We start from the raw sequence: 22,098 nt of genomic DNA on the forward strand, positions 1-22,098 counted from the left end.
AACACCTAAAGTTATTTTCTACTATTGAGCTCTGACCATTCACTTCTATACTCATCCTTCTTTAAATTCCTCCATTATTTTCTTTTCCCCCTCTTTTCCGGTCTTTCCTCTTTGTAAAATCAAAGGGCCCTGCCCTGATGAAATACGTGCCCCTCTGTAAAGGCCACCGCACACCCCATCCGACCCGACTAGCTCACGACTGAAAAGTACAGGTAAACTGCAAATTGAAGCAGAGTGGCGTTATGAGCCCAAGATATTGAGGGGTCAGATATGGCGTATCGGACAATAACTTTTTACAAAAATCTAATTTTGTGACAAGATTTTGACATAACATTTAGAAAATATTATCATAAACAAACTTTCTTTCCAAAACGCTTTCTTTTCTCTTTTGTGTTCTTGGTCGTGATTTTTTTTATTCATTTACTTTTGGGGGGCAAGCGCCCCAACCCCCCCCCCCCCCACCTCCCATCTGTACGCCAAGCCGACGCTAAGGATGCCACTGAACAGAACTGACAAACCGATATTCCATTTCATCGATTTTGATGTATATATAGGCCTAGATGAAATCAATTTCTGCATGTACGTATAGACCTGCGGTAGCGGTAAGTTTAGAGTGTGGTTTAGCGCCATCTCTTGTTTAAAACATTATAATCACAACCGAAATTATACTAGCTCGCGCTCAGCTAGCTTAGTGCTTTTTAGTCTGGGAGCGCGAGCTGGGCCGGGCGACGTCGCAGAAAACACTTGTTTGACGATAACAAAGTTGAGATAGCAAGCATGGACGAAACTTCAAGAGGGTCTGAAGGCACATTTTTGTATTATGGATATGGCAGTAATCTACTGAAAGAGAGAATTCACTTGAAAAATCCGTCTGCTGTTTTTGTTGACGTCGCAGAATTAAAGGTAAAACAATTTGATTTCGTCGGAACTCAACAGACAGTCCTCCCCGAGCGTTGGGCGTCAATTTAACGTGACTGTCGGTGGCTCACCGTAGTCTGTAGATAGCGGCCTGTACCGGGCGATAGGCTAATTAGGCCTACCTGTTAATATAAATAAAGCATTTTACTGATGAGAATTAATTTCCAATCTTGTCTTGGACTTGATTTCATTGTTTTGATTCATCATGCCAAGACAAGAAAGACTCATCTTACATTAATAATAAGGAAACGTTAAAAGTGCTTCATAGACATAGTATAATTATAAACTATAGGCCTAATTGGTGCATTTCTGTTCAATGGTGTGATCTTTCTTGTGGCTTGTCTTATTTTTTTACTTTTATTTCAGGATCACAAGCTATGTTTTGGAGGACAAAGCAAATGGATGAGTAATAGATGGCATGGTGGTGTCGCTACTGTTGAAGAAAGGAATGGGAGCTCTGTGTGGGGCATAGTGTGGAGATTGGAGGAAAAGGATCTCGCAAGTCTGGATTTGTAAGTTGATTCTATTGTTGTGTAGGTCTGGTTCCTCAAATTTATTTGTAGAAGTTAGGTAATATTCCGAAAACCTAATAGAGATTTTGTAATTGACAATCCTGCAACTTAAAGGGGAAGTTCACCCTGAAGAAAACTTTGTTGCAAAAATAGCAGAAAAAATAGTAAAAAATATTGGTGAAGGTTTGAGGAAAATCTGTCATAGAGTAAGAAAGTTATTAGAGTTCAAAGTTTTGGATTTGTGACGTCATAAACGAGCAGGTGCCCCATGTGTTATGTAATATAAAATGCATGAATTTCAAATTTTGCATGGTTCCTGATGACTTAATTTTGTTTTCTATTCATGATCGGGTGTGAAATAATTTGTCTATTGATATACTAAAGGTACAGTGAAAACCATTTTCAATTTTCTGAGAAAATGACATTTTATTGATTTTTTACCATTCGCTATGTAGGAATGCTGCTCGCATATGACGTCACAAATCCAATAATTGAAATTCTAATAACTTTTTAATTATTTGATGAATTTTTCTCAAACCTTCGGCAATATTTTTTATTATTTTTTCTGCTATTTTTACAATAAAGTTTTTGTCAGGGTGAACTTCCCCTTTAATAATAGAGATGTAGCAATGTACAATGATTTATTATACATAAAGTAATGTGGTATATAATTGTTTTTTTAACCTAAGAGTAGTTTATCCAGTTCATAAAATAAATATTACTTGTTGCTATGTGTGGCAAGCTGTTAGGTTGTCATCAACCTTTTTTTAAAGTATGGATAAACTGCAAGATGTCATTTAACTGACCTTATTTGCGACCTGAATTTAACATGCATAAAAAAGCTTAGAAAACCCAAGATTTCTAACAACTTGGATGATATTTCAACTCAAATTTAATTTCTTGGGAAAATAAGAGTAGGCGGTTGTTTTCAAGATTTCAAAATTTCTGTTGGCTTTCTTTAAATTCTGTGTTTGTGTAGTTTGTGACTGTACAGTATGTGTCATTCATTTGTGTAATATTTATACTTTTGCAAATATTTGAATGAATAATAAAACTCAATCAGAATATCAATGTGTGTCATTTCTTTAAAATGCTACATAGCTCCCTCTTACCTCTCCATTGTATTCTGTCTAACTCACTACAGACAAGAGGGTGAAGGCATTGTTTACAGACGAAAGGAAGTAATTGTGACATCACAAGATGGTACCCGTCATACATGTTGGACATATAGCATGATTGACTTTCAGGAGGGCACCCCTTCACCTCAGTACATGGATGTAATCAGGAAAGGGGCCGATCAAAACTCTCTCCCTCAGCATTACCTGGAATGGCTGAGATCGATTGAGGATAACGGTTACAGCGGACAGGTGGAAATCATGAATTTAATCGATTCCGAGTAAGAAATGTACAGATTAATTTACATTCAAATTACACTGATATAGATATTTATTACACATACTAGTAAATTGCATTTATAATTGATATTTAACGATTGACACTTAGATTCTTAAATGGTGATTAATTCACTCTGGACAATTTATTGGCTCTTGAATTTGTACCTTAATCTTTGTCACATGCGTATTAAAGTACAAACTCGTTCTTCTTGTAAACTTAGGTCATGAAACACAATTTGTTGTGAGATGGCAAGCTGTAACACTGCCCCCAAAGATTGTTAGTTTATCCATGTTAGTGTTTGGCACGACACTATGGGTGTCCTGTATGATGCCGTAGCCCATTGCGACAGTCAGCCTCTATTGGACGAGTAATTATACTGGACTGAGTTTGAACACAAAATTGAGTTCCATGGTATCCCAGTGACCTGTCCACAGAGGATTATTTATTGTTACTGGGTGCGCTGAGCATTGTCACAGCACCCCTTGTAACAATTGATAATCCTCCATGGACAGGTCCATGTGGTATCCCAGATGCATTCTGTACCAGATTCTGTATGAGATGTTAGTTTGAAATGCATATATTCCCTTGACTACAGAAATACATGTATCTAATTTTGTAATACCTATTTCGCACTGCCATGATTGAAACTATGGTCTAAATCATGGAGTAATCGCAATGATCATATCAGATCTTGAGATCAGCCGTGGCAATCATTTTGATTGTAGAAAGACTTTGGATGGCTCAAAAGCATTTGCGATCAGCTACAAAAGGCTGATCGTAATGGATTACACGACAGTGGGAACGAAGTATGATTCCTATCAGCGTCTTGAGAACTCTGTGAAGAGTAGATGAGATGCATTATTATTTCTATTATTTTTTTTTTCATTTATTATCAGGAGCAGTGATGATACCTTCCTCTACTTTGGGTATGGTAGCAACATGTTGAAAGCCAGGATTCATGTACACAATCCAACCGCACAGCTAGTTGGTCCAGCTAAACTTGAGGTACATTCTCACATTCATTTTTTGAGCCTGTAATTCCAGGGGACTTTCATAAAAGTGGACAATTTCAGTGAAATCATTGATTTTGATTTGCAGTACTGGGGCCCGTCGCAGAAAGAGTTGCGATCAAAAGCAACTCAAAAAATCTTGCGCAACTTGATTTTCAGCCAATGAAGCAACCGTATTCGGGACTTGCGCTTAATATTTTGGCTTGAGTTTTAATGCGACTCTTTCTGCAACAGGCCCCTGGTCTATGATGAACTCTGGTAACTGAGAATGATAATCTGTGACCAGCCACCCCAAAACCAAAGATTACGTCACCCAAAATTAATTTTGAGATTTTTATTGTTTGAAAAGGCACATCCTGAGCTTTAACCCTAAATCTCCCAGGGTATTTTGATTCTTGTCATTCCCAGGGGGAGGGGGGGGGGGCATTATGGCCCCCCTTCGGATCTCAGCCGAGGATCGCTTGATCAAAATTTGCATGATGGTAGAGAATGATGTAATCTACGCAGTTGCATTGGTAAATTTCACTGAATTCATATATTTTTATTTTATATGAATTGATTATGCTAATTTATTCATGAAATCATACTTTTTGCTCTGATTCACTAAATAAAGCTCCTAGAATGCTTTTTTTATTGGTGAAAATATTCTTTATAGCATTCCTAACAATTGTGAATGAAAAAAAATTCTGGTACCAAGACCAATTTCTTATGTATTTTATTGTTTTTTAATTTCTTATGTATTTCTTTGTTTCTTACTTTTTGTTTTTTATTGTTTTTTTCAATGGAAATTTTTCCAGACTTAATTTTGATCAGAAACAAGGCAAAATTTATCAAGTTTAATCAGTAGAAGTAGAAATAATGATACATTTATGAATTTTGGCTAAATACACAATTTGTACATGAAATCACATTCCTGAGCAATTTTGGGTATGACATGCACTTACATAATGTTGTAACCGCTTACCTGGGCATCAAAAATTGGTCTCAATATTTGTGCGAGACTTGAAAGTAAAAAGTCAGTGAGCGGTGAGGTCAAAAAATTTTGCGCAGCAGATATATTGCGAAAATTGTTGAGGGGGAGCCATTATGCCCCCCCCCCCCCCGGGAGAATTAGGGTTAAAATGGTATATCACTTGATCAACAATAACCCACACAAGTACTTATTTGAATGCAGAAAAAATTAAGTGAGAGCTTTAAAAAATAAGGAGAAAATTATAATTGAAGTTTGGGGTTCTCTCAAGTATGATATGTGTACACTGTGCAATGTCAGTAAAACTTCCAAGCAGTCTGCAAAAATTGTGTCAAAGAAACTGCTTGTGTCTCATTTTTTATTAAACTTTACAACTTCAAATTTTGACAGTATGATAAAGAATTTCTCTTTCAAACATTTTTTTTCCCTTTTAATAACAAAGTATTCTTTTGGGTATTTAGAGAGAACCTTCGTGTGTGACCTATTGTTTGTTTTGGCTGGCCACTTTTGTCAGTGCTGAAAGGCTTTATGAAATGATGCCCTAGGGGACTGTTTCATGATAAAGTTTTGTCAGTAGTTTTCACCAACTAACTAAGCTCTCAGCCAATTAGATGTGAAGATTTCAGTAGCTTTTATCACTGTCTGTGAAAATCACTATGGCTTTACATGTATATACATGTAGGTACCGAAGAAAAGTCTAAGCCATGTTTATCCTCCTGCGGGGGATTCCTTCATAGCACCTTCTAGTCCATTAGGGATTATTAATCATTAAACAAAGGTTATTCATGGCGGCCTGAATACTAGTCAGATGCTTTCCAAACATAGTAACATGTAGCGTTTTCAAACTGGATTCCATGTATCATAGTTTACTTTATTTACTATTTTAATATTCAGATTAATTGTTATACATGTAAGTCTACTCAAAGGGTACAGCAAGTCAGCAACACCTTTTTACTACTTGGTTCCCATGAAGGTATATGTTGTAAATTTTAATCACTTAATACTTGGGCCTGTCGCTGAACATTTTTTTTTTATCATAGTTTATTTACTATTTTAATATTCAGATTAATTGTTATACATGTAAGTCTACTCAAAGGGTACAGCAAGTCAGCAAGTCAGCAACACCTTTTTACTACTTGGTTCCCATGACCCATGAAGGTATATGTTGTAAATTTTAATCACTTAATACTTGGGCCTGTCGCTGAACTTTTTTTTTTCTCTTGTGTCACTTTTTACTCTTTATTAAGTCCATGGTCTGCCTATTAAAGTCAAATCTCTTGGAACCATAGGAAACTGATATGAATTGTAGAACAAGAGTTTGATAAATCTTTCATAATCTGGTATGAATAATAGTATTGACTGACATGGTTATTAGACATTCATTTTTGACTTAACAAGTTTTTTGTAATATCAATAATTAGAAATTGAATTTTCCCAACTGAATATCAATATAGCTACAGGTATTTATATTGTGCACATCCACCTTGTTAAGTGCTCAATGCGCTCCTGTATTACCAGCTTTTTGAGAATTTCCCGTTTGCTTCACCTCATCTCGTTCAAGTGCAGCACAGTGCGGATGAATTTCTTGCCGAAAGAAATAATATCGTACCTGGGATTTAATCAAGGTACATGCGGATAATTCGTTTTTCTGTTTCCGAAACGGAAAAAGCAAAAACAGAATATTGAGTGAAAACCGTTTCTATTTTCATTGTTACAAACAGAAAAACGGTCGTTTTTTGATAATTTGGGTCAGAAATGAAAATATAAAAATAAAAATATTGAGAAACAAACTGTTTTTTCATTTTACTGTTTTCTTAAAATTGTTTTTCCAGTTTTTTTCCTGCAAATTGAAAAAATAAGTAACTTTTATCAATTCAATTTATCGTTTTGTCATGTGAAAATTAAGAAATTAAATTAAACATTTTAAAATTTTGTTTTGTGTTTCACAAATTGAGAATTAAACACCTTTTCTGATTTCGTTTTTCCGTTTTATGTTTTGGAAATCGAAAATTGAATACGTTTTCTGATTTCGTTTTTCCGTGTTTGCTTATAAAAATTGAAAATTGAACAAGCTCTCTGATTTTGTTTTTCCGTTTTTGATTTTTTCTCTCTAGGCCCTGGAATGTCCTTTTTGTATTTTGCACCTAAATATTTTGCAATTGTTTAAGCCTAAAAAAGTTAGGAACTAGTGGCACGAGTACACACGCAATAAAACTGTATACATGTGGCTAGCACACCACCCCATCCCTGCCCGGCCGCGCCGGCCCGGCCCCGCTAGCTAGCTGTATGTGCCAACTATAGTATTGCTATGCATGGCATGGCTAGTGATGAGCGCTCAGCTCAAAGAAACCGCGCCTTTTTAAATGTTGAGGACATTCTTCAATTTTCTGATTTTCAATTGGCAAAAGCAAAAACGGAAAAACGAAATCAGAAAGCGCATTCAATTTTCAATTTGTGAAAGCGAAAACGAAAAAACTAAATCAGAAAATGTGTTCAATTTTCGATTTCCAAAGCATAAAACGGAAAAACGAATTCAGAAAAGGTGTTTAATTCTCAATTTGTGAAACACAAAACAAAATTTTAAAATGTTTAATTTAATTTCTTAATTTTCACATGACAAAACGATAAATTGAATTGATAAAAGTTACTTATTTTTTCAATTTGCAGGAAAAAAAACTGGAAAAACAATTTTAAGAAAACAGTAAAATGAAAAAACAGTTTGTTTCTCAATATTTTTATTTCTATATTTTCATTTCTGACCCAAATTATCAAAAAAATGACCGTTTTTCTGTTTGTAACAATGAAAATAGAAACGGTTTTCACTCAATATTCTGTTTTTGCTTTTTCCGTTTCGGAAACAGAAAAACGAATTATCCGCATGTACCTTGATTGAACCCAAACCCATGACCATCTGATTGAAAGTTGAGAGCAAGAACCACTAGATCACCACGCTCACACATATGGAGATGTATTTGATTCCCCACCTCCATCTTATTGCCCCACTAATTGTCTTTTATGTAGGGTTATAAGCTGTGTTTTCATGCCTATCCTGATTGGATAAGTTACTGGAAAGGTGCACCTGCTACTATCAAGAAAGCTCCCGGTGATCATCTATGGGGTGTAGTATGGAGACTACATATATCAGACCGAGATCACCTAGATAGGTGGGTTATCTATCTATTAAGCATTTTGGCCCATATTCTGAAGTCGGGTTTAACTTAAACTCAGGTTTAAAGTTGTGGTTTAAGTATGGACAGCCAATTGTTACATTAATCACTAACAGTAGAGATATCATAATTCAGCTGAATTGGCTCCCAAATCATTCATAATTGTCTAGGAAGTATAAATAGAGTGATCGTCTTCACCATCGATGAATCAGGAAAGAGCACAGTAAACATAAGAAACATACAACTTAATAAAAATTTTGAGACTTTTGGCTTCCCATAATTTTAGCACAGAGTTAGACCATGGTCTAAGTTAAACCTGACTTCAGAATACGGGCCTTTGTGTTTACTTTTATTATTTCATAGAGCTCTCTATTTAAATATAAAAAAATAATCCATAGTCGAGAGTCTGTGAGTGGCTCTGCTTGCCTGTATTTTCACCAGCATGACCATCATTCACAACACCATCATTAGACCTGTACATTATTTGTTTTATAAAACTAGACAATTTGATAAAACCCCTGAAAAAATTCACAGATAATGCAAATAGGCCCTATTCTGTTTTATAATTTGACATTAAAAGTTGAGTCAGTATGAAATGTGCCTGAGTTAGGGCATCAACAAAATCCAAAATTCTAGTCATGACTTTCTTTATTAATGAATTAGTGTGTCACATGGTTTATGAATTGGAGGTTTACCAATATCCAAATGCAGTGCTGTACAAAAAATGCATAGTTGGAGAGTTGTGTAGATAAGACGCAGGAACACATGAATAGTATATGCACCCATGGTTGGCTACATCATAGAACTCGGTTTCATAAAAATTAATTGATAATTTCGATAAAAATTTGAATAATACAAGCAAAATTTTTACTTTCAATCATTTTAATTGCAGTGGCTTTGATTGAAATACAAAGACTTTTATTGGCATTTTTAGTGTCATCCGCTTTATCCTTTTCCCTTGAGTAGATTTTATTATCAGCTCGGCTTCAGTAATGGAAAATATTGTCATTGAAGACAATTCTTCTTGTCACCCTTGAGTTTCAGTATTACGTTATTTTATCTAAATTTGACAGTTGAAGCAATGATGCCTGAATTATTGCATTTTGATTAAACCATTATTAAGCCAAATATTGGAATGATTTGCCTCTATTGATAAGATTATTAATTTATTTATTATCATTTATTATTATTATTGCATTTTGATTAAACCATTATTAAGCCAAATACTGGAATGATTTGCCTCTATTAATAAGATGGTCTCTATCTCTTTTGTAGTTTCATAGTTTTACCATTATATAATTTATTTTAAGTATTTTCATTGTAAGCGCTTTGGACCTCATGGGAAAAAGTGCCATATAAGTAATAAATATTATTAGGTGGTCACCGTGGTCTGTCTGTGACAGATCACCTATTAATTTCGTCAGAATTTTCTTTATTTTTATTCTTATTTCTTTTTAATGACTATATATATGTCGCCAAGATATCTCAAATATGACCATGTCAATTTCATTGAATTTCATGTCATCTATAGGAACTGTCATGGAAACGCCAAAATAAGCTTTTCAAGGTCATCATGTCATGATGACGTCATCTAGATGCCATTTTGTAAAATCACATTATCAATCATATCTCCATTATCAATTGTCAAAAATTAACAATATTTACATCACAATAACTTCAGGTCAAGGGTCAACTGTTCATGTCATCAAGGTCATCCAGAGCTTAATGTGCGCGCGTATGCGCGCGTAACGCCTTAACGCAACGCAGGAGCACCGTTTTTTTTTATATCATTGCATTGATGATATAATTCTGAGCAATTTGATACCTTGATCAACCTTATACGACCATTAATAACGAAATTAACACCTGTTAAAGTTTGCAGCACGTGTGCGTGCGAGCTCTCACTACAGGCTCTATATGGGCAAAAACATGCCTATTAAAAATTCACTGTAGCTCTTTAAATAGTCTGTTGACCCCTAATTTTTTTTCATATATCGATAGAGTATGAGTTGTAGATTTGATTTCATGTCAACATTGTCCCTCAATTTGATCATGACGTCATCAAAATTGCGCCTAAGCTGAAAATGTAATTTTTTCAAAAATGATGTCATCAAAATTATGCAAATTTGGCTCTAACTCCGTGAATATTGGTCAATTTTCGCCCAATTTTTGAAATGTAGCTTAGGTCATACTCTTTCTTTTTGATAAACGGATCATCCTAAAAATTTGCAAATAATATAGGCATGTCATTTTTACTCATTTTGCGTGTAATCTCTATGGGACATGACTTTTTCTCAAAACTAGATTCTACATTTCTCTATTTCATGAGCCATATCTCTATTTTTCTTGTCAGTTTTCCCTGAACTTTTAGTATGTTGTAGCTGAGATTCTAAGCTTTCGGAAATGTTCCTTCATTTTTGGATCAGATGCCGGAATCATGCCTGTTTTTCACTTGCAAAATTGGAATTGCAATTATCAAATTTGCTTACGTGTTATCTCTATGGGGAATATCGTAGCTGAATGGATAACGCACTTGACTTGCGTTCTGGGGGGCGCAGGTTCGAGTCCTGGGGTGAACAAGATGATTTTTTTTTTTTCATTTTTTTTCTTTTTACCACCTACATGATCCTTTATGACAATTAAAAGGTACAAAAGTTAAAATTTAGCAAGATAAAACAGATTATAATTACTTTTTTTCATATCGCATGTATTGTCATATATTAAAGAGACCTTTTTAACAGTGCTTTATCATCTCCCGTCTTACAAGTATTCCATCCATAATGAGCATTCCGTTGTCATCATGAACATTGTCATCCTATTGATCTGCGTGAACATTATGATTGTGATCATGATGGCGAGAATAAGGACAGACCACCTAATTCGTCCGCATGACGAATTAAAATCTAGTTACTATTATTATTATCAGATCACTTTAAAAAGATATTATTAGCTGAATGATAAGTTAACTGGTCATTTTTTGTTTACCTTGATTTTTACTTTATATCATCAATATCTTTTATTATTCTCTCATAATTTCAGTCAAGAAAGTGGATACAGCGTCCTGGATGTCACCGTGACAACACCAGAGGGCGGCAGTCATGTCTGTCGCACTTATCAACTTGATAACGACGTAGAGGAGATGGCTCCCTCACCGCATTACATGAAAGTTTTGATTGAGGGCGCCAAACAATCGCGAGTTCCTTCCTCTTATATTCAACGTCTTGAAGCGATACCTCACAACGGAGATAAGGATCCCCCTCCTATTATGGCCACTCTCTTCAAATCTACCACATCTCAGTCGTGACCTGGGCCAGAATAATGATATTACATAACTTTCTTTTATGATGCCTTACATTTCCATCTGCCCTATCAGTGTCCTTCAAAACATTGTAAGCAATTTCACCAATTTTAACCTGTTTATACACGATACACCATAGACCTACAATAGATATCAATATAAATTATAGGAATTATTTATTTAATTTCTAGGAAATTGGATTCTATTATAGAGAGTACTTTTCAAGAATGTAGCAGAATTTCATGGGTAAATCATATATGGTACTTTTTTATTTGTATTGTGAACTAATCAGTGATGTTATTTTTTGTTTGCTTAATATTTGAGTTAAAGAAAATGTACTTAGATGCCTTAGATGGACATTAGGGAATCTAGGTTAGTCTTTGCTATTCTTGTTTTCAATTTTTATTGGCATTCATGCCATATTTTTAAGAAGCATTCCAGTATTATGTAGGTACGGTTAGTCAATTTCATTTGCTGGTACATGGAGAAACAAAAATGTTTTGTAAAGATATGAACGAATTAGTTTTTAATGATCTATCATAATAAGTAATGCAGGTATCTGGCAGAGATATACTAGCATTCAGTAGTGATGTTCAGTTCATTGTAATAATTGATATGTTCCCACTCGCACAAAGATAAGCTTCTCCAAAATCCTTGCTGGATGGGAGTGTGCAGATTAAAATAAATTAAAAATGGAAGTAGGACTTAGTTGGCAATCCATTCTTTTTATGAAATCATTGCCTAAAAGAAAAATGAAATATCTGAAAAAAGGCATGATTAAAGTACAAAATTATGGACAAGTTACATGAAAATTGAGGACTTCTGAAAAATAAGCTCACTAAATCTGCAATTCTATACTTGGCTGTTGGGTAGGTCAACAAATGATAGGTGGATGTCTTCCATTTGTCATGTTTATTCATTGTACTTACATATAAGGTGGACCTACAGATCTTACATATGGCTTATTCTAGGGCCCGTCTTACAAGAGTTGCGATTGATCCGATCAATCACAACTATGGACGGCCAGCAATGTCAACATCTAAAATGCATAAATGTTCAAAATGTTTTTTTAGATATGACGTAAATTGCATTAATTCATTGTTTTCTTGACAATTTGGTGTGTTCCCCTTTGTTTAAAAAGGACATTTTGAAAATTGTTTGTAAAAAAAATTATGACACTGATAAATTTCAACAGAGTTACGATTGATTGGATCAATCGTAACTCTCTGAATGAATATTGTTTTTCTGTCACTTTTGACACTGAACTTACAAGTTTTAAAAACTTATTTATACATTGATCATTTTACAATCATGTCTCATTCTCTATTTGATACTTTAAATTGAGATATGCAACTATAATACAATTTCTTTACATGTGTGTGAGCTTATCTTCATTTGGCTTAAGGGCTATTGAACTCTATGAAGGATTCCCACTCACTACTGAATCACCTAATACAAACTTTTGTATTTTGAATTTTGTACCCCCAAATGGATTAAATCGCATAGATTAGAGTTACCCGTGAAAACCTTCAGGTTTTGAAATAGGAGTAGGCCCCGGGGGGGCCACTTACATTGACGAGTGGATACCATGCGCGACCAAAAAAACACGTAAAAAGGATGTCCTTTTCACGATAGGGCACGTTACGTACGTAACGTGATAAGGGTGTCAAAAACACAAAAATAATGAAAAAAGGGTATCTATTTCGCTAGGAAAATTACGTGTTTAGGGTCGAATTTGCGGGGATGATAAAACAAAATTAAAATGTTTTATAAAGGATGTCCTTTTGCCCCAATACTACGTGTTTAGAGTCCTATTTGCGCGAGGTGTAGAAGGTGAGGTCGTACTAAACCAAATAAGGTAAAGCCGACGACCGAAGGACCCGTAACAAAACATTCCTGTACTTGTTTAGGGGTTCATTTCAGGGAATATTTGCCAAGAGTATCGTTTTGTTTCCAATACTTGTTAAGGGTAGGGTTTCACACGCCAATACTTGTTAAGGGGTGCATTTTCAGAATATGGAAATTACATGTACGTGTTTAGGGTGCTTTTCGAGACCCCATGGTCGCGCATGGTATCCACTCGTGAATGGAAGTGGCCCCCCCGGGGAGTAGGCTAATAAAAGTGATTTGGCAGCCAGTCACTGAGAAAAGCAAGCTCAAAAAGACAGATTAATACAAACACAAGAACATTAGCCAAATCATGAGGATTGTTACTCTTGTTCTTGGATGCCAGCTTGATGCACAAGATACACATTTTTGTCCACTCCCTGAGGAGCAAACCGCACAAATTTGATTTGATGAAACCATCAGAATTCATTGTAAATCTTGTTTTTGAAAGATATTGATTGTATGATATTATATGTACAGTATACAAATGAAATTATATTGTATATAATGCATATATACTGTATGTGTATAATTTGTAATGATTTTGAATTAATTCTGCAACTAATACTGCATGGAATAATTGATATGATAAAGTGGATAAACATGTGATGTTTGGTTTATGTAATGTGATAATGAATGATTTATTAAAATTCATGTACTCTGTGTGACAAATGTTTAGCAAACATCCGTCCACAGCAGATGTTGATCATATGATTAATGTGTGGTGGTAAATTTACTATATTCTGTGTGTTTTGTCCAATTATAGATACTATTTGATATGTATTTGATGTTGACAGGTATTGGGGTATCTTTTCTAATGAGCAGATTGATAAGCAGATGGTAAAAGGCAATTATTATTCAAGTTATCATAGTAATGATAATAATGAATATTAATTGTAACCTACATTTATATTGTACAATTATGTCCCTACAATTATATTGTAGGGACATCCCTTTAATATTTGGAACAATTAACTAATTATGTTTTGTATTCTGTAAACCTAGAAATGTTGCTCTCATGGAGTGTCAAATCCTCCTCAATATATCATTATAATTGCATATTTTGTAATGTATGAATATCATGACAAAGAAGGCTTGTTACCTTGCCCTATACAGCGCGTCCCAAAAAAAACTATACAGTTTTGAAATGGCCGCCAAATAAAAAATCTAGCACTTTGGGGAAAAAGACTCTCATATATGGAAAGCCAATGAAGTCAACTTTTAAATGACACCAAAAATTTGGAAAAATATTAATGCTTGAGCGAGCACTGCCCACTGAAACAAAGGGTATGAAAATTAGGGTGGGCTGGAATTAGCCTTCCAATTTATTTCAGTTGTTGAGAGGCAAATCATTTCGAACTTGAAAAGTTAAGGGCGTTGTGATAAATGAATGATCAACCTTGATCAGTTTTGATAGCTTAAGCAAATTTTGTAAGTTATTAAATTGAACTTTTATGCATGAGTGAACACAAATTACACTTTGGGAGCAGCATTTCAGCTTTATTATTTGGATCTCTTTTGGGGCAGCATTTCAACTTCATTATGGCGATCTCAGCAATGTGTTCATGGGAGTCGGCCAGTCGGGAGAATAGGGGGTGAGATAGGGCTTAAGTGGGAGAAGTAGGTTGATGGAATAAGGGTCAACAGAACATTCAGCCCCGCCCCCTCCCTCTTTCCCACCCTCCCCTCCTGTTGAGAGACTGATGGCTATTCTTATGTACGCGTGAAGTCCAGAGCAGAATGTTGGTTTAATGATTAATTCTGAATTAGGGCATCAACTTTTTCCTATCAATCATTCAATCAAAAATTTATCAGTAAATTAACTCATTCAATGTGCAATGTGATCAATAAAACATTCATTTTTTTCAATAAATTATTTCATTAATCATCATAATGATTAATTTTTTTTGGTAATCATTCAAACTGACCATCAGCCACCGGTCACTTGGCAGTTAAGTTTTGAAAAGGCTACAATCCGGGATATGAGACAGAGAGAGGGGGGGGGCTGGAAAATGGAGGTGAAGAGGGGAGGGTACCTATGATTTTTAATTTGTAAAAGGACAAAAAGAAGAGGAATGCCCTTTTAACAAAGTCTTAGCATACCTCGCCCTCTTGCTTGTAACAGGTACATGTACCATCACATTACTCTGACTCTCATGAACACACTTCTGATGTCCACAAGATGAATATGCTACACTAAAATTGCATTCCTGTTCACTCATGCAGTACATTTCAATTGAGTAATTCATGAAATTTTCCTATTAAAACCAAAACTTATCTCACTCATGAATAGCAGAACACCCTTAGCTTTGTAAGTTCCAAAGGACTAACCTCTCAAAAAACTGTATGGCTAATTCCTGCCCAGCCTAGCCAAGCTTAGTCTCCCAGGAGGAGAGAAGTGGGGGGAGGGGGTAGAGATGGAGGGAGGGGTTGCTAAATGTTCTGTTGACCTTAAGCCCATCAACTTACTTCACCTACCTAAGTCATATTACCCCCTCTTCTCCTGACTGTCATGAACACATTGTTAAGATCCACATGATCCACATGATAAAGCTGCACTAAAAATTGCAATTCATGATCACTCATGCATTAAATTTCAATTTAATAACGTATGAAATTTTCACAAACAACAAACTGATAACATCTTATCTTTAACTCACCAAATAACCTTCAACTTTGCAAGTACCAAACAAAAAAATCTGAAAGAAATTGGAAGGCTAATTCCAGCCCACCCTAATTTGCATACCCTCTGTTTCAGTGGGCAGTGCTCGCTCAAGCATGAATAATTTTCCAACTTTTTGGTGTCATTTGAAAGTTGACTTTATTGGCTTTCCATATCTATAAGTTTTTTCCCCAAAAGTGCTACATTTTTTATTTGGCAGCCATTTCAAAAGTGTATAGTTTTTTTTGGGACGCACTGTATTAGGAAGTTCTTATCTGCATTTCTCATAATTGTGTAGGAAATGCATGTTGAAATTGAATAATTTTAACAATGGATATTATATATTCAGGAAATTTACTGTTTTATGACTTTGCAATAATAAGAAAATGCATGTGTAATATTTTCAAGGATGTACTTATTGAGATGTCTCCTTGCTGTGAAAATTACCGTCTGGGACGTAGATTGTGATTTCACTGAAATACTTAAAAAAGAAATTCCTGTTGCCATACACATGTTGAAAAGTGGTTGTGATTTTATATTACTAGTAATTTCTACACGTGCTGTGCATATATAGCTCAAATACCATTATTTATTTTGTGGTGTCAAGGTTATAATGAAATACAGTATGAGTTGAGCTTACTGAATATGGACATTGAAACATGGCCTAGCTTACATGTTAGTGTTGAAAGTTGAAACTGTAAAAATATTGATTTGGTTTCATGTCAAACGTGTGTGTACCTCTCTGTAACTTTGGATACTGGGAAATATAAATTTATATTACTGCATTGGTCAAACATGATTGTGTTGTCATTATCATTGATGATCGTTATCTCTCGTTTCAATGGGAGCTGAACGTGTGTCGGATGGTGGCAAAATGATGAGAGGGGGAGATAAAGGGAGAGAGGAAAGAGTGAGTGAATAAGTGAGTGAGGGAGGGAGGGAGGGAGGGAGGGAGGGAGGGAGAGAGTAAGTGAGGGAGGGAGAGAGGTATGTGTGTGAGAGAGAGGGGGTGGGTACATAATGAGAGAGGCCTACTGCAGAGATGGAGAAATAAAGAAAAGGCGGAAGGGATTGAATTAACAAAATACTATCAAGAAACTCAGATATTGAACGTTGAATTTGTCAATAAATCAAAATTTCGGTCATATTATGATAGAGGTTGAATAGTTTAAATAAAATGATAGATTTACATCTTATCTATTTTGAAAATCTAAAAAAAAGGAAATAGACAATTAGAGATTGAAGACGTAGTTTATTAAACGCAGTAACGAACTTGGATTGAGAGGTTTTCTCATGAAATCTGAAAGAAGGCTCCTCTCTCTTTGTTTAATGAATGATATCGCATGAAATTCAAGCCAGTTGTATGAAAAATGCTAATCTATGATTACATAAATGATATACAATAGGATTTAGTAATTTTACATTATACTCAGTTAAGGTGCCATTAACATGATTAACATGTTTGTGGGACCATGGGACACGCTGTACAATGCTTGGTATGATCATGGAGCTACTCCATGTTATGATAATCCACTTTAAAAACCGATGGTGTAGTTTTAACATTAATGTTTTCGAAAACAGCACGCAAACAAATAATTCTTGTTGTTGCCGAATGCTCATATGATTGACAACACTCAAAATCTGAAGAACAGAAAGTGGTTGTAAACAAAGTCCTAGATAATTGTGAAAACCAATTCAATTAAATCCACGTTTTATAAATATCAACAGTACAATGCACCCAAAATTCAAAAGTTCATAGCGAAACATTATATCATCATTGGTGTCTGAGCTTACAATCAGAGCAAAGAGTGTTCAGTTTTCCCTAGATTGAGAATTGCAATTAAGTAATTGCAGTATACACGGTAGAGCAAGGCTTTTTTCAGTTCAGCCCGGCGTATGATCAGTGTCAAGTGTACAGCATTTGTAATAGTTAAACAGCATTTTAAAAGATATATATATATATAGATATACTGTAACCTCTCCTTGTCATATTTACATCAGCACCCCCAGTCAAGAAATCGATCCCAGGGCCCGGGGGGGGGGGGGCAGGGGCAGTTGCGGCCAGAAATTTTGTTACTCGGTTTAAATATGTACTTATACATGTAAATGTGTTTATAATGTACGGTATATTCAATTTTACCTTCAAAATGTCCACCCGATAAATTATGCATGTCCCCTTTCGGATAACATACCATGATATATCTTCCATCTTACTTAAAAATTCTTTAAGATTTGTGACATTAGGACGATTGACATATATTCGATAGATAAATGCATTTAAATCGAAGAATCGAAGTTGTAAAATAAATTCGAATTATTGATAGTTTCACAAACTTGTATTTTGAGTATTAAAATGACGATTTTATGTTTTATGGTGCCATTATGTGTGTGTAATATTCCAATTTGAATTGTATATTTATTAGTCTTATAATTTGAAACTCCAAATAAGAATGATCGTATATCAAAGGTAGTCAAACTTTAACATATTCCGTCAAAATATCCAAATGCATTCTTTCAGACTTTACGCTAAAAATGACATTTTCACGCAAAAGTGCGCTTGGCATCCGGCCGTACGCTAATTTTGGGTATTTTTGCAAGACTTTTAGCTGGGATGCCAAGCATTAGCAAGCATTAACAATTTTTGCCGTCCAAAGTATAAAAATCGTTTTGGCCGGTCTACTATTACTCCCAGGGCTCAATGAATATCAACATTGGACCTTCATCCCAGGCGCGTACGCAAGGGGGGTTCGGGGGTTCAACCCCCCCCCCCTTTTCGTTTCCTTTTTTTTTTTTTTTTTTTTTTTTTGCTTGTCTCCCCAGAGGTCGGTCTGGTCAAGGAGTTATCGGGCAAGAGCCTGATAACTCCTTGGTCTGGTTACGGACAGTTCCCCTACCCAATAATGTATATGACAGCAATAATGAACAGAATCTCATGTTTCCGACGAAAAACACTGAAAAAATTTCCGCTCGCTTCGCTCGCTCCATTTTATTATATCTTTTATTTCCGCATGTCGCCGACATGATCACGGTATCGCCATTAACAAGGCCATACATGATTATCATGATGTATACTTATGAATACAAGTGAACCAAGACAAAGACATACGTTTTCTTACAAAATATGTTTAACCAATATGAAAACCAAAATGACGGAAAACGCTAAAATGTCGGTTAGCTCGCTCCGCTCGCTCGTAATAATTTATGAAATTCCATAAGTATCTAGTCTCCTGTTCAAGGCCGTATTATGAGTGTTACGAATAGAAGGACGTGTAGCATCGACTAATACTTGATTTACTAACAAACTATTGACAAGAAATGTATGTTTTGACGGGAAAACGCGAAAATTTCGGCTCGCTCACTCCGCTCGCTCGTAATCATTTATGAAATTTCTTAAGTTTCTAGTCTCTTGATCAAGGCCGTATCATGAGACTTACGAGCAAAAGGACATGTATCATCAACTAATATGTAATCATTACCAACAAGCTATTGAGAAGAATTGTATGTTTTGACGGAAAAACGCAAACATTTCGGCTCACTCCGCTCGCTCGTAATTATTCATGACATTTCTCAAGTTTCTAGTGTTCTGATCAAGGCCATATCCAGGCGCGTAGCCAGGGGGGGCGGTCGCCCCCCCAAAAAAACGTCCCCAAAAAGAAAAAAAAAAGGGAAAAAAGAGAGGAGAAAAGGAAAAGGGAAGGAAGGAAAGGGAAGAAAGGTAGCTTTGTGTTTTTTCTATTTATTCTTTATTTTTTTCTCAAAAGAGAAACTCCTTCACTCTTCTTGCTTTAAATTCATATATGAATTTTGCTTCCGCGCTGCGCGCGGTTAAATGACAATATTGAAGTTCTCCATTGTTCCCCCACCTTTTCTCTAACCCTGTTTTTCCACCTCAGCTATGTGCTTCTTGCCAGTTAAAGTTAAAATTGTATACATTAGGGCATGAATTTGAGTAAGGTTAGGCCGAAGTAAATGTATGAAATTATCTTTTTTTTTTCAATTGATCGCGCAACTTCTGGTCTGGTCGGCTCCGAGCGGGTAAAATCTTTATATCAGTTTCTGCTGTCACCTCCATAAAGTCAGCTTCTCCCGCTTTTCAGCTCATTACTATAAACAACCATAATTTGGGGGCAAACAGGTTCCTAATTTAAAAAGAGGAAGGTATGGAATTAGTGTCGTATTAAATAAAAAAGTACAATATTTTTTTTTATCAAATTGTATTAAACTTCATGTCATTTCCCTGTATACATTCATCTCCTGTCCTGTTTTGCGCCCTCAGTTTGAAATTTTGAATGACACTTAAGTTTCTTTATATTCAAAATGAAGCGCTTCAGGATAAGTCAAAAAAATAATCATCCTTTATTATATAGATAGATAATTTCAATAAATCACAGAAGTTTCAACTTTATGCGCACTATTTTCCTTGTAATGAAGTTCAATAATCTTAGAAAATCAATTGAATTAGAGACGATTGGGTATTAGAGATATCTACATTTGATGAAACGTCCGCCCTTTGAAATTTCAGAGTTTCATTGCTCATCGCGGGGAGAAATATCTTTCTCTACCAATATTCTCCTCTGTTTTGCGAGTTAAAAATATGCACTGATGCTAAATTGTTTGTAATCAAATCTGATCTTTCCAAAGAAAGTTTCAATATATCTTTGAGAATACCCTTTTCTCGGGACCCTTTTTATGGCAAGAAAAATTGATAAATCACTTTAGCTTCCGCGCTTCGCGCGGAGTTATTATCATTTTAATTTCCTCCATTGTATACCTCTTTTGTGCGTTTACAATCACTTTTGAACCTTGTTTTGAAAACAAGGTTCAAAATCGCAATATAGTCAACCGAATTGGAGGTACTAGAGACAAGAGAAACGGCTCCTTTTCATTTTAATTTATGAAACACTAAAAGCTTCGCGCGGGAGGGGGAAACTCCCCCTCCCTGCACCCACCCCCTAGGGAGCGCGCTTTGCGCGCTCTGTAAGTGTTGGCACGCTTTGCGTGCATTTACCGCCATATCATGAGTGCTACGATCCGAAGGACATGTAGCATCGACTATGATACCAACAAACTATTGACAAAAAGGTTATGTTTTCAACGCAAAAACGAGAACATTTCTGCTCGCTCGCGGGTCATGACCGCACTGTTACATACCCATCCCCACTTAAATGTTATTGTCTTATTTGCAGCGCTGAAAAAAAAAGAAAAAAAGAATCATCACCTCCCCCCCCCGCTCATCACTTTTTAGAGACTGGGCGGGAGATTTAAAAAAAAAATCAGCTCGAACCCCCTCCCCTTTCAAAAATCCTGCGTACGCGCCTGCTTCATCCTGTCCAGTTATTTTGAGTGGTTGACGTAAGACTTAGAAACATCATTGACTAAATAAATGATTCTAATATAAGTATTAAATCTACCGATTTTTAAATCGATTTCAATTAATACAAAAATGCAGCTAACATCCAACGAACAAAGGCGGATCTTGTAGTTCTACGACCCAGTTTCTCTTTCAAATGCTTATATTCTTCTCTTTCTTTGATTTCACCTGTACCCCATCTATTTTATTTTCATTTTATTATTTTTTATCACACCAAAAAATCAAATGGGACGGTCGCCCCCTGCCCCATCCCTATATACCCGTCAGTGACGCCGCATTGTAAAAAGACCGAAAAAACATTGTGGGGGAAAATAAAAATATTGATAACTGAAACTGTTTTGAGACCGTATAGATCCTCGGTGTGTGGCACGCTGGTGTAATGACCCAAACAGTCTGAGGGGGCTCAAAACGTCGCATTGAGACAAGATTAAAGTCGCGAGAAAGCAAGGGAAAAAATAAGACCTTTTTAGAAGAAAATCTATCTTGTGATAGATTTTAACATTTATTCAAACAATAATGACATATTTCCTCTCCTTATCCGTTTATCTTCATTTATTGTTTGTTTATTTGGTCATGGAACTTTTTAGGAGGCATGTGCCCCAAGTCTGCCTATATGTAATATATCAAAGGGGGTTGATAATGCCTAAAACTGTCCAAATTCGACTAGCGATCGGCTCTTGAATAAATTAAAGTTAGGATTGGGGTAAATGACACTGACCAAAAATCAAACAAAGTTGACGGATAAGACGCCCAAAACACCCATGATCATGCCCCCACGATCCTCGAGTGTGATCTGAAATAATAACAGTCACCCCCTTTTTTAGGCAGTACTAAATTCACTTATCTTTATTTTTCATCAGCTCAAGACCAAAGGTTGGTTCCGTTATGCTACCATTCGCACTATATTA

The 22,098-nt window shown here is 35.6% G+C and overlaps 1 protein-coding gene across 1 annotated transcript; it reads left to right on the forward strand.

Moving 5' to 3' along the window:
- Positions 1-719: 719 nt before the first annotated feature.
- On the forward strand, positions 720-12,201 carry LOC121407523. Its single transcript, XM_041598651.1, has 6 exons — positions 720-903; positions 1,285-1,430; positions 2,575-2,826; positions 3,722-3,830; positions 7,827-7,969; positions 11,012-12,201. The coding sequence occupies exons 1-6, from the start codon at positions 778-780 to the stop codon at positions 11,274-11,276; spliced, it is 1,041 nt and encodes a 346-aa protein (XP_041454585.1). The 5' UTR covers positions 720-777; the 3' UTR covers positions 11,277-12,201.
- The last annotated feature ends 9,897 nt before the right edge of the window (positions 12,202-22,098 follow it).

This window comes from Lytechinus variegatus, chromosome 2, assembly GCF_018143015.1.
Source record: "Lytechinus variegatus isolate NC3 chromosome 2, Lvar_3.0, whole genome shotgun sequence".
Classification (NCBI taxonomy): Eukaryota; Metazoa; Echinodermata; class Echinoidea; order Temnopleuroida; family Toxopneustidae; genus Lytechinus; species Lytechinus variegatus.

What these genes read in the sequence shown, in the direction of transcription:
- LOC121407523 (XM_041598651.1), top strand. Translation starts at nt 778, where the DNA reads ATGGACGAAACTTCAAGAGGGTCTGAAGGCACATTTTTGTATTATGGA. An exon ending in GATCTCGCAAGTCTGGATTT is followed by an intron (nt 1,431 to 2,574) that starts GTAAGTTGATTC and finishes AACTCACTACAG; the next exon opens with ACAAGAGGGTGAAGGCATTG. An exon ending in TTGGTCCAGCTAAACTTGAG is followed by an intron (nt 3,831 to 7,826) that starts GTACATTCTCAC and finishes TCTTTTATGTAG; the next exon opens with GGTTATAAGCTGTGTTTTCA.